The following is a 12,255-nucleotide window of genomic DNA, read 5'->3' on the forward strand; positions in this document are numbered from 1 at the left end:
GGAAATTTTGTAACTTTATGACTAACTTTTACATCTATTACCAAAACCAATATTTTACTGCTGTAAAAATGATCACTTTTCCAAACTGTTTACAAATAGGTTAAACAATTTTGATGCTTATGTGATTTCAGTGCTGACCTCCCCACCATCGGAGCACAGGCCATTATTTATATCTTTCAGGAACCTGTTAATGAACAGAATAATCAATCCCTCTTATTCCATGATTTCTTAGTTTCCAGAAAAGACTCTAGGGGAAGGAACACTGTCAAAAACTTTTTTTTGGAAGTTCAAGTAGAGTATACCAGATGACCCTTAAAAATCTATTTAGTTGATTCACAAAAGAAACCCAAGGGACACAGAAACCACAATTTCCTTCTACAAAAGCTGCGATATTTCTCTTCCTAACGGTATCACGTTGTTGATGTACCTACTAATTCTATTGCTTTTTTTGCTTTCAGGCAGCTTGCCTGGAATTAATCAGAAATTCTCTCTCATGCAGCCACCCAACACTCTTCTTCACAACCCAAGTCAGAGTCTGACACCTCCTACTCCCACGACACCCAGGCTGGCAATTCCTGAAGAGCCACCATCTGCTCCTGCTTAGTAGCAATCGGCTATTAGTCATTTATCTGCTTGTATTCTTTTGCTGATAACTCTAATTTGAGAGAGCACCTGTCTATACAGCAAACACAGCTACACAATAAAAACACTCAAAAGATCCCTAAGAAGATTTGTTAGCAAAATCTGGGGCATGTACCCTAGCAATTGTTGGAACAGGGATCATTAAGGAAGCTACAGAGGCAAGAGTGAATGTTCAAGTGTCAGAAAATACATTAATCTATGGTTTAGTCACTGCTTATTTTATAAAACTTCCTGGACAGAAGTGATAGCTAGTTAGTAGTGGAGGTGTGTGACCTGGTAACTGCAGATTGTTCTGTTATCTGACACCACAGGCAGGTTAAAGCTGACATGTAGTGTCTGACTGCCCCAGCCTGGCACATCCCCGTGCCCAGTATCACAGAAATACACGGGGGGACAGGGGGAGCCACCACGCTCAGGGAGACACACAGCACTGACCGGGGCACCAGTACGTAATTTCCATGAAAATATGGAGAGCAAAACATTGCTGAATCCCAGTGACCATCATTATTTCCTACGCTCACTGCATTTTCATGCCAATACTAAAAATACAAGCAGCAACAGGTCTATCCAAGCAGATAGCAGGACTGTTGCATCTAAAAGCAGTTTTTCAACTGCAGTAGCAGTTCAGTGTTCTGAATAAATGTGATTATATTGCACTAAACTTTGTCACCTGTGTGGTGTTATAATACTGAAAACAATTTAAAAATATTACCCCCTCTCAAAACATAAATAGTGTCTTCAAAGACATTTGGTGTATAGTAGCTCCTGCAAGAGTTCCAAGACTGTACAAATGCCAGTTTGCACTTGGCACAGTTAGTGTCAAAGTTTTGCCAGATCAGTCTTCTGTAAGAGCTTAAGGAACAACCGGCCAATTATTCACATACGTAAATATTTTGGCAGTTTGTGAGAAACAGCACACAGCTATTTTAAATCCAGAAACCTAAATGCAAAATTACTGTACACGGACACACACCCCCAAACAAATAAAATAACACTGGAACAAACCCAAAAGTCACCAGTAGCCAGACTCTGCTACCCTCTCGCCAGTGGGGAGGGAGATACCAATAGCACCCACAAAAGGCAGGCAGCTCTACCATGGTGTTACAGCTCCCACGCCACGGAACACACCTGAAGCTCCTCTTGTCTGTAGATTGAAGTTGGTAACCCCGTATCACACACTGGATATTTTATTTGCTTTCCAAAAGATGTTATATTATGGTGCATTTTCCAGAAAACTGGGATCACTTCACTTGGGTGGAAAGAACATTTCTGGCTGGTATCATTGCCCTCTACAGCTACCTGAAAGGAGGTTGCAGAGAGCTGGGGATGAGCCTCTTTAACCAAGTAATGAGCGATAGGACAAGAGGGAATGGCCTCAAGTTGCACCAGGGAAGGTTTAGACTAGATGCCAGGAAGTATTTCTTTACAGAACGGGTTATTAGGCAGTGGAATGGATTGCCCAGGGAGGTGGTGGAGTCCCCATCCCTGGAGGTGTTTAAGAGTAGGGTCGACATAGCGCTGAGAGATATGGTGTAGAGGGGAACTGGCAGTGTTAGGTTAATGGTTGGACTAGATGATCTTCAAGGTCCTTTCCAACCTAGTTGATTCTGTGATTCTGTATGTCTGAACCTGCGGCAGGAGGGCTGCGGGAGGGTTCCGTGGGGCACGCTCCAGGAGCAGTCACCCCTCAACATGGCAGACACTGTCTCAAATTAACCCAGCTAAGCCCTTCCCGGTGCCACACAATCTGCTCAATCCCCTTGTCCCTTGCCCACGGCTGACACCCCAAAAGCCTTTGCCTAATCACTCTTACTTCTCTGTTCTTGCTGAGAGCACAAAACCCCTCAGGATCATTAAAACCAGAAAGCACCTGCAATTAAAGGTCTGAACAATCTAACCCAGGTCTCAATTAGTGTTCGGACTCAAATCAATTGGCAACAAGATCAGAAGAATCAATATGGCACAAACAAACTATTTTAATTGGAGAAGTGGGATTTTTGGCCTTGTAGGTTCTCCCTAAGAACAAACCAGACACCCTTGCACCTTCACGCTGGGAAGCGTGCTCCCCTTGGGCTTTCCTGGAATAAAGAACAAGCTGGGCCACCTCTGCACAGCTTTCTTTTGAGAATCCCAAGACAGGGTATTGGCTTTGATTATCTGTTCTCTGCTGCTTAAGCCAGATCCAGTGCCCAAACAAGAAACAGCGTCCCACAGCTCAAGCCAGCAGCTCCACAGATGCATTAGGCCACACACCATAAACACTGTAATTAAATGTCATTTGCTGTCTTAAATGATTTGTTACTGGCTGGGGAAGCAGCCTTGCCACATCTCAGATCAGGATTTTAACCAGAGACAATGAGGGTCTAAAACAAAAATAAAAGTATTTCATTGTCCTTATTTGAATAATTTTTAACTTTGCATTTGGTATCTCCAGGGAAAAAAGTCACAGCTGTCTGGAAACACTCTGTTTTCCCCCCAGAACATCCCTGATTTAAAAACTTCTAAATCATGGAAAGCCTTTTCAGGATCTCTGGAATTTCAGGGTATCCTGGGAACATCTTCCCTGCTGTCATGCATTTCATCCGATCAATCCTTCAAGGCAACCCAAGACAGATGATAAGCGACAGATGATTTTAGTGGCAGCTGTTCCAGGTTCATCTTCTAAACCATGTCTCCCCAGGTGTTTGGTATCAGAGATTACTTGAGTGAAAAAGAGAAGCAATCCTCCTAATGGGAGTCTTTGGGCTTTCTTTTGTCTTTCTAGGGAGACTAATTAATCTGACTGTAACTTCCCACTGCCAATTTGAAGTGGGAAACAGATACCCATAGTCATCCTCCCACATTTGACAATTAAAAAGTCATTAAGAATTGCCTACCTTCCAGAAAAAAAATGCACCTGCACTTCAATATTTCCTGTTACTTATCCTCAGAAACTTGGACAAATATCATTTCAATAAAAATGATTACTTTGTCCTGACCTTGTTTCCAAACAATACAGTTTAATTTTCAAAAATGCTTAAAAGCTATTGAATTATTTTGCATAAGGACAACTTGATTTGTTACCATGTTACACAAAAAATCCCCGCTCGTGGCTTGTAGAAAATCCAACCCCATCTGCCCCATTCTCGTTGCTGTAGTAATAAAGCCACACAGGCATTAAAGGCTTTTCTGCAGTGGATGTGCCTGTCGCAGGGTTCGTAGCTGGGATTTCTTTTGCTTTTTTATTTTCTTTTGATTGTGCCAACTTCTTCTCTAAGTTTTCAAGAGCATATAAATACAATATAAAAAAATCTTTTTTCCAAGCATTTTCACTTCATCTATTTAAAAATATCTAAGCCTTTTAATTGACTTTTTTTAATCTATTATGCACAACACAACTGCACAGGAGGTTTCTTGGAATCACTGAATGAGTACAAGGAAAGGAAAGTTACACATCAGTGAGTTCCCAAGCTTTCTTCTGTAACAGAAAAGCAAACACTCATAAAGAACACACAGATACCTCCTGAGCTGGCTCGTATTAGGTTACTACTAATATCTGAATGAGATCCTTCCCCAGAAATAAGTAGTCTCATCAGAAACTTCCAGATCATTTGGCTATTCATAGGAAAATCATGCTTTGTCTGTTCTTATATTTTTTCCCTCAGTAAGAAAATAATCACTAGAACTATGGTTTGAAGTTCAATATCTTAGTTATTTGAGGAAATAGTTTGACTCGTATTTGTCTTAAATCTCTCTGCTATGAAGAAGTGTAAATTAACATCAGACAAATTAGCAGTGGTACATTTGTCAATAGAATAGTTATAAGAGGAACTTGGATGCACAGTACATACATGCAAAAACCTCTGAATCACTGCTAAAACAATTATTGTTTCCATCCACTTGTTTTCATCTAAGACTAACGTTTTAGATACATTTTTACAGTCTTAATTTCTGCTAAAGGTCATTTCCCAGAGGCTGGAGTCATACACCTTTATGCTATCCCCACTGTTTAATAATAACGCTTCCTACAATTTCATGACACACCTCAACGCTACAGTAAAGCAAAGCTTCTGAAGGTTTAAACTTGCTCTGGAAACAATCTTCACCAAGAATGTCAGAAGCAGCCCGTAAACACCACGCCTGCACGAGGACCAGCCCAGCCCATCTGTGTGCTGTACACTGGGTGTGCGTAACACGCCGGGGACACGTTAATCCAGGCTCAGCTCCTGTCCTGAGCTGTCGGTGCCCTGGGCAAGCACAACTGCTTCCCTTGCCCTACTGATGGCACCGGGGAGCCGTGGCCTTTGCTGCCCCAAGGGCACCACTGCTCTCATTGCCCTGTCATGAGGTTTCTGCCATCCTGTTGAGGGACCTCTGGACATGCAGGGAGCATGTCACCTGCCAACTTGCTGAAGGTGCAGACAGTCAGGGTCAGCAATAAAAATGTCTCGGGGCCTTTCAGAGAAGTCAAGGAGAACTTAAGAAAATATTAATACAACTTACATGCAAGGTCAGTGCTGACAAAATAAGACCCATCGCATCTTTGCTTTTGTGAAACAGTTATGGTGAAGTTTTGATGTCCCTGAACCTTGACAATTTGGTTTAGATATAAGAGAGAGGCCAAGAACCACTGAAGTTTAAAAACTGGGTGTCAGTGCCGATTACAGTTCTGCCTTACCAGCCTTGTCAGACATGGGCAGAGTTCCTGTTCCATGGGCAGAGTTACTTCTAGCACTCTCTTTTTCCCTAGAAGAATTCAAGAGGGCGGAGTGATGTGTCATGTTGTAACCTCTCACATTCAGTGGAGTCATTAGAAGGTGTTTTCAGCATGCCAGTGACATCCAGTTATGATTTCTCCTCTAACTGGTGAGAAAGTTCAGTGTCTCCACCTATGACTAGTTAAGACAGATCAGAGAAAGCTGGCTGGAAATCAATCCAGATGAGGCCTGAAACTTTGAGCTGGGAGGCAGCTGAATGAGACAACAGGCAGTCCCAGTCTTCCAACTGTGAGAGCAATACCTACAATACATCATGATTAAGCTGACATTTAGCTGTTAAATTAGAAATAGTGCAAGTTTATCACTTGTTATCAATTAATAGCTGTATCCCTTCTTTTCTGATGCAGATCTTCCAGCATTTTCCACGACTCTGTCTGCAGGCTCTGCAGCATTACAACGTGCTGTACGCAGGGCTGCTCCCTGCACCGGGGAGAGCTCGTGAGCTACGATGGTACATGTCAGCACGACTCCACAGAAGATGCAGCACCACGCACCCTGCCTACGCTGGACGGCCATCACCAGAGCTAAGCAGAACGGAAAGTGATGATCACAGTGTAAAAAGCCACAGTTTTGGGTCCCGCCTGTTAAGGGACATCCCCTCTGTTGGTAGGTGAGCGGAGCTGTCTCACTCCTGTGAGGGACAGCAGCCAGACCTATCTCTGTAAAAGTTCTGTAAAACTCCGCTTTGCTTACAATTCTTGGCACTCACTTTGGCAGAGTTGGGGGAAGACAGAAGACTCGCTTGGTGACTAACAAATTTGTGCTGTAAATTATTTTAAGGGTGCCAGACGTTGGTTTGAAGGCACCTGGGAACATGAACAGACTTCTGGTATCGATACATTTTTTACAAAAGGAACTTAAATCACCTGTACTTCATGCGCTGGATTTGGTGGTGGGGAGGGAAGTCCTCAGTTAGAAGAGCAATTCTAAAATTTTTAACCATTTCTTTGCCTCTCGAATTCCTTGGGCTCTCTACACCTGAACTCTCCCCAGAGTCCTCTCTGGCAGTATGTTCTTGACCCTAGCTTGGGAACACAGGCTCTGGAAGAAGTCAAGAAAGCCATTGTTCTGTGACAAAGTGGAGAAACTCATCTTAGCTCTGAAAGTCTACTAACAACCTTCCATTAACACACCTTCCTAGCCAGGAGTACAGCTACAACGTGTCTATTCTCCTCATTGATTAGTCTAGTCATTCAGGAAACTGGCAACTTAGCAACAGATTCTGATGACCTAGAAAACTTCAACACACTAAAAGCAGTATGTGTGGAACCCAGAAAAGCTAAACTGGAGGAGAAAAGTGTGGTGAACAACTGATGTCTGCAGTACTGTCAACAGATCCACCACTGCACACATTTTCTTGTATGTGCCTTTCATTACAAAGGCATATCTGCTATCCATAACTGGTAGTAAACAAAATTCTCCTCTCCCATATGGTTTTCATCCATGTTTGTTTGACTGCCCTCCTCTTATCCTTTAATTCTCAGGAGCTATTAGGTTTTTTATTAAAGCTTTCACAGAAAACAAACCAAAAAGCCTCAAAACACAACCACCTTAAAACACGAAATGCATTCCCGCATCATTTTTATGGGATGCATTCGAGGTACATATGTGATACAAAATTATTGCCAACAGTTCTAATACCATTCTTGGTGACTTTGCTCCTTGACATATATAGTTCTCATATTTAATGTCTTTTTGTAAAAAAAACAGTACTTGGATCCATTAAAAAAAGAATGATTTATGGGTGGTTTGTTTTTATTTTTTTCTGTGCAGGGAAACACTAGTTTAAGCAACTTCTGTGGAAAAGGTTAAAGTTACAGAATACCAGTGGGAGACATTTTGAAACAAAATTAAACACACATTATTCATTTCACGATGTCTAACAGCCCCATGCAAACAGCCCCACTTTCTGTTTCAGCTGACCAGACAGAACTAGAGCACATATTATTTTTAAATAGCCTAACTGTGCATTAAATACTTGTGCATGTTTACAGGCAGCCAAACGTAACCACCTTACCTGTTCATCTCTCATCAGGTCTATCATTTCCATAAGGCTGATAAAATGGTAGCAACGATCCGAGTGATCAACCATGGCTGTAGGAAAAGGACGATTCTGCCAAATTCTCCATTCAGACAAGGAAAGTTCATGAGTGGCCTCCTCCTCACGCTTCTGCAGTTCAAAATTAAGATAGGCAAGGAGATTTTAATCAAGAAATTGTTTAGCCAAACTAATGTCTATTTCTCTGCCAGGGACCATAAATACTGTGAATGCAGAAAAGTATCTAAACACTGTCACAAATGTTTAGTCTGGTTTAAATAAAAACGATTCCATGCTTTGTGTTGTCATGGTTTTCCATAGAAGACAGGTTGTTTTAAGTGGTGAAATGACAAAAGCTCCAAAGCTTTTCTCTGAATCAGAAAAGAGAACTTGAGCTTTTCTTTCAGTAACACTTTTACAGTTCTATAACCAAGGGAATTAAAAAGCGTGGATATAAAACCATCATGAATACAGCATCCTGCATGGAATTCTTAGAAACAGGAACAGAACTCAACGGATACTGTGAGACTTCTTAATGTATTTTTAATTTACAGACCTAACCTCAAAGACCCATTACAAACATCTAACTCCTAAATTCTTAACCTCAAAAACCTACATATAAATCTCAAAATTGCATTTTTAACATCGACCTCCTTCAAGGAAGGAGTAACTTTTGTTACTTAGGGTATCCTTTAGGCCTCATGTCAAAGGAAATATTACGTTTAGGTTAAACTCACTGATACTTCTTCCAGGTTTTCTAAGGTTTCAAACCGACTTTGAGGCAGCACCGGTTCCTTTATTCCATCACTTTCCTTAATTCTGTAAAGTCTGTCCCATATTTCAAATTCCTCAGGTGACAGAGACCAATTCTCCTGACAGTGTATTTGCTTTTGGCCTGTGGGGGGAAAAACAATAACAGGAAAATGTTATCTACTTTAAGAAAAAGCATACACAGAATAAAAAGAACTTTGTATGACACCGGTCAAAAGAAAAAATACCTTCTCTGTGCCAGAAGCAAAACCAGACATAGAGAATCTGATGCAGAAACAAGTATCAAAATGTGTTGTATGTGTTATAATTATGGACTAATCTATCTATTAAACAATTGTTTTGGGGGAAGGCATCATATAAACAAAGACAGACATAGACAGACAGACAGATATAAATAGAGATATATCTATATCAAATACCTATAGGCCCTGAAGACAGTATAGCAAACAGGGAAAGCATATGGCTTGCATTTCTAAATGTGTGTCTTGGAGACCTTGGGGAACAAACTGCATATAAGTAAAAGTGTTGGGTTTTTTTTTACAGTTACTCCTTAAATACTGAAAAGCAACATTAATTTGTTATGACAAAAATATCTGTTAGTCATTTTTTGACTCAATCTCCTCTATTAAGGACATGCAGATGAATGAGAGGACAGAAACAAAAGTACTATGGAAATTCCTCAGGAGCAGGGAAAGAACTAAAGTACTAATCAGGAGTTATTACAGCTGAATAGAATACTACAAATACTGAAAATTATTAAATGCTTCATTTTTACATAAACCCACAATTCAGAGATTACTAAAACACACTGTGTGGGTGAAAGAGTTCTCAAAACTAGAAGTAAATTAAGAAAAGGAGCCAAAGACATTTCCAAAATACATTGACTAGATTAGCAGAATATATAATGAATAATAACATATGTGCCAGTATAGTTCAATTTATAGCTTAGATCATGGGTAATATCAGACCAAAGGTAAGGACAGACCCACTTAAGGAATATAAAATCTCATGAGACACACATATCTCATTAATATCATACAAATAAGCTCTAGCTTTTTACAGTGTTTTGTAGAAACCTAAGCTGTATACTACTGAGTAATTGCAGAGTATCAGGAGCTCTTCTTCAGCTCTTACAGAAGAAAATCCCCATCCTAATCAAGACTGATGAGGCTGTTTGGATACAGAGCTGAGAACGACCATGCCCCGCTGAATTTAGTAATTAGCAACAGCGTTTCCCCTTCATGCGAAGTAGCACAGGCTCATTTTAAGGGTAATTATCTTTAAGAACATTTCATGAGTTACAAATGCAACATACTACCAAAGACAAACACATCATTAAAATCATCAATGTTACTTTCCACGTTTTTCTCCAGAAACAAAATATTTTCCTTTCCCTTGAACAGGGAGGAGAGCAAGAAATATCCTGGAGGGGTGGAAGTAGGTGGATTTAGCCTGTAGCCAGCAGGGAATTTGTCAGTTCTCAGAGCAAAAACCTCTGTTTAAGGGCAAGGAAGAAGGAACTGGAAGCACCACACCGACCAGGACAGTACAGCCAGCCACGACACCTCCAATCCGTTGTCATAAGCTGTCCCTCTTCTCACTACAAAGACAGCTGCTAGTGCAAAAGAAACTTCAACCGCCCGAAACTTCTGCTGGTTTACCTAAGAAATTATGCACTACCGACACAGAATAATGCTTCCTTTACTAGATGGGTGTGGATGTGGGAGATGGAAGTGGGCAGGGAAGGAGGACAGGTAAAGCAATGAGCACAACATGGTGCTGAGGTCACTTTTGGCCAGTACAGTGGATATTGGTGTTCCCACACACAGCCCACGTGGCCGGTTTAGGGCAGGCGTGACTAGAGAAGAAGATGCGATTGGTATTTTGGAGAAGTCACATCATGGGCTGAAAGAAATAATTCAAAATAGGCGTAGTTGAAACAAGTTTTAAAAACCCCACCACCTTATTAGGCAAGTTTTGTGTAGCTGTCATCATGAAAACAATGAAAGGTGTAACCCAAGAAAGGCAAATAGGAGATGAACTCAGAAAATTTATCAGCCATCCAAAGGCCTTGCCACAACTACATTAAAAGGCAACTGGAAAGGCATAAAAGAACCACAAAGGTCTAAAGACTAAAGAAGGTGTTGGTATATTTTAGAAAAAGAAGTAAAAGAAGATTGCATTGTTAAGATAAAAACAGCAATTAAAGAAATAACGTGAAATCGTAAAATCAGACAAAAAACAAAGCTACAGGCAACTCAAAATTGATGCAATCTGAAAAGGGGGGAGTAATTGTGAAGAACGAGGAGAAGAAGAATTAACAAAATGAGATGTCATCGAGACAAATGCAATGCAAAAAGAAGAAAGAAATAGATTATTGATAGCTTAAAACGACATTCAGCTACCAGGAACAGGAGGGTATGGGAAGAGCATCTTCTAATGCACGCTAGCTGCTTCTTGCCGTGCCCCTTGCGGTTTCATACCTCTCCCAGAGCGGGGAGACTGGCAGACAACTTGCAAAGATAATAACATTAGAGATAATTATCCAGATCTTTCAGCACTTTCACCTTTTCAATTATCTTATGGGACAGTTATTCTCATTTTATAAAGTAAAAAAAAGATGAGCATAAATACACGAGCTCTCTCCAGAGATTTGTTAGGAGATTTTTCCTCCAACGAGTCCAAGTCATTTTAAGTGCAAAACTATTCTTTCTTAAATGCTTTTTGATTTTACTGCACTTACTAATATGCTACTCAATTTTAGCAAACTATTGTAAAAACCAAACAAACAAAAAAAAAAAAACAAAACTGAGGGAGAGAAAAGATCTCAAATTAGAAGAAACAATATAAGAGCACTGCCGAGTAATGGGATTTTTGCTCCTGTTGCTGTAATTTTGAAGAAAAGCTCATACAACTGAAGAACACATTTGGTTAGTGATGGGGCAAGGCAAGAATACTGTATCCTGGTACCGACAAACAGATAAAATTTATGAAAGAAGTTTTGAAGTGGAAGGATAGTGTAAAATTAATAGAAATTGAATCAAACTAAGAAGAACAGGAAATATTTGACTAGAAAGGAAGAATGCTCGAAATGACTACGATACTTCTGCCCACGATACTTCAGATTCTGTGCACGTGTATCCTTCCAAGGACAAACCCGAAGATCAATGGAACCTCAAGAACAAATGAAAAGTTGAAAGCACAAACGAGAACATACACAGCTTATTCATCACTGCTGGCTTTTTCAATTTCCTAATGCGGAAGGGGGCATTGACATAAGGAAAGGAGAAAACGCAAAAAATAAAGACCTTTCTTTCTCTTCTTTTTCAGGTTTATCTTGAGTATCATTAAAATCAGAAACCGCCACTTGCTTCACAGAGTAATGAGGGGACTTCAGCACAAAGCCAGTGCTCAATAATCTGCACTCCCATAACACTTGTTTGCAATATGGGCAGTCAATTGTGTTCATCTTCAGCGACCGACAGGTCTCCACGCACACTGTGCTTCGATTGTGGCAGCTGCTAACCTATTTCACACAAAAGGAACCTGGTAATTACAGCCTTTGAAGTGCTGGTCCCTCAGCAGGAAATGTCTTCAGCATATTATCTTCTCCATGCACTCCCTGCCTCTCATTTGTGTTTTCTAGGACAGACTTACAAACGTTCTAAAATGATTATTTTAATTCCATGTTTTGCTCTGTTTATTTTCGTGCAAGTTGTGTCTGTTTATCCCATCCCTGGTGTTCCTCTCGGGCCACCCTCGGGCTGTGCACAAACCCCAGAAGTGTCCCTTAGCGAAGGCTCCCGAGGCAGAACAGGAAATGTCGCCCTTGGGAGCATCATCAGCCATGCCAGCAGCACGTCACTGACAGAGAGCCTGGGCTGAGGATGGCAAGTACAGATGGATTTGTCAACCCTCATTCTTCTCCTTTACATTTCTACCCTGCAACATGGGGGATGCTTAGGAGGCCAAAGGGAAAGCCGATTTTTTTTCTGCCTGATTTTGTAGCTTGCTTCCCCTTGCTGTGTTCGGCCTTTGGTTTGCCCT

General features: G+C 40.8%; 1 protein-coding gene across 8 annotated transcripts in view; it reads right to left on the bottom strand.

The window, feature by feature from the left end:
- FANCM (FA complementation group M) overlaps positions 1–12,255 on the bottom strand; it is a 71,887-nt gene that overhangs the window by 19,940 nt on the left and 39,692 nt on the right. For all 8 annotated transcript variants that reach the window (XR_012629008.1, XR_012629009.1, XM_074869269.1 and 5 more), the window contains 2 exons: positions 8,175–8,332; positions 7,417–7,569 (listed from right to left, as the gene is read on the bottom strand). Coding sequence is in view for 6 of the 8 variants with exons in the window: in XM_074869269.1 (XP_074725370.1) it covers positions 7,417–7,569; positions 8,175–8,332 (311 nt within the window). In the remaining 2 variants the exon portion in view is untranslated. The remainder of the gene's footprint in view (positions 1–7,416; positions 7,570–8,174; positions 8,333–12,255) is intronic.

Source organism: Strix uralensis, chromosome 4, assembly GCF_047716275.1.
Source record: "Strix uralensis isolate ZFMK-TIS-50842 chromosome 4, bStrUra1, whole genome shotgun sequence".
NCBI lineage: Eukaryota > Metazoa > Chordata > Aves > Strigiformes > Strigidae > Strix > Strix uralensis.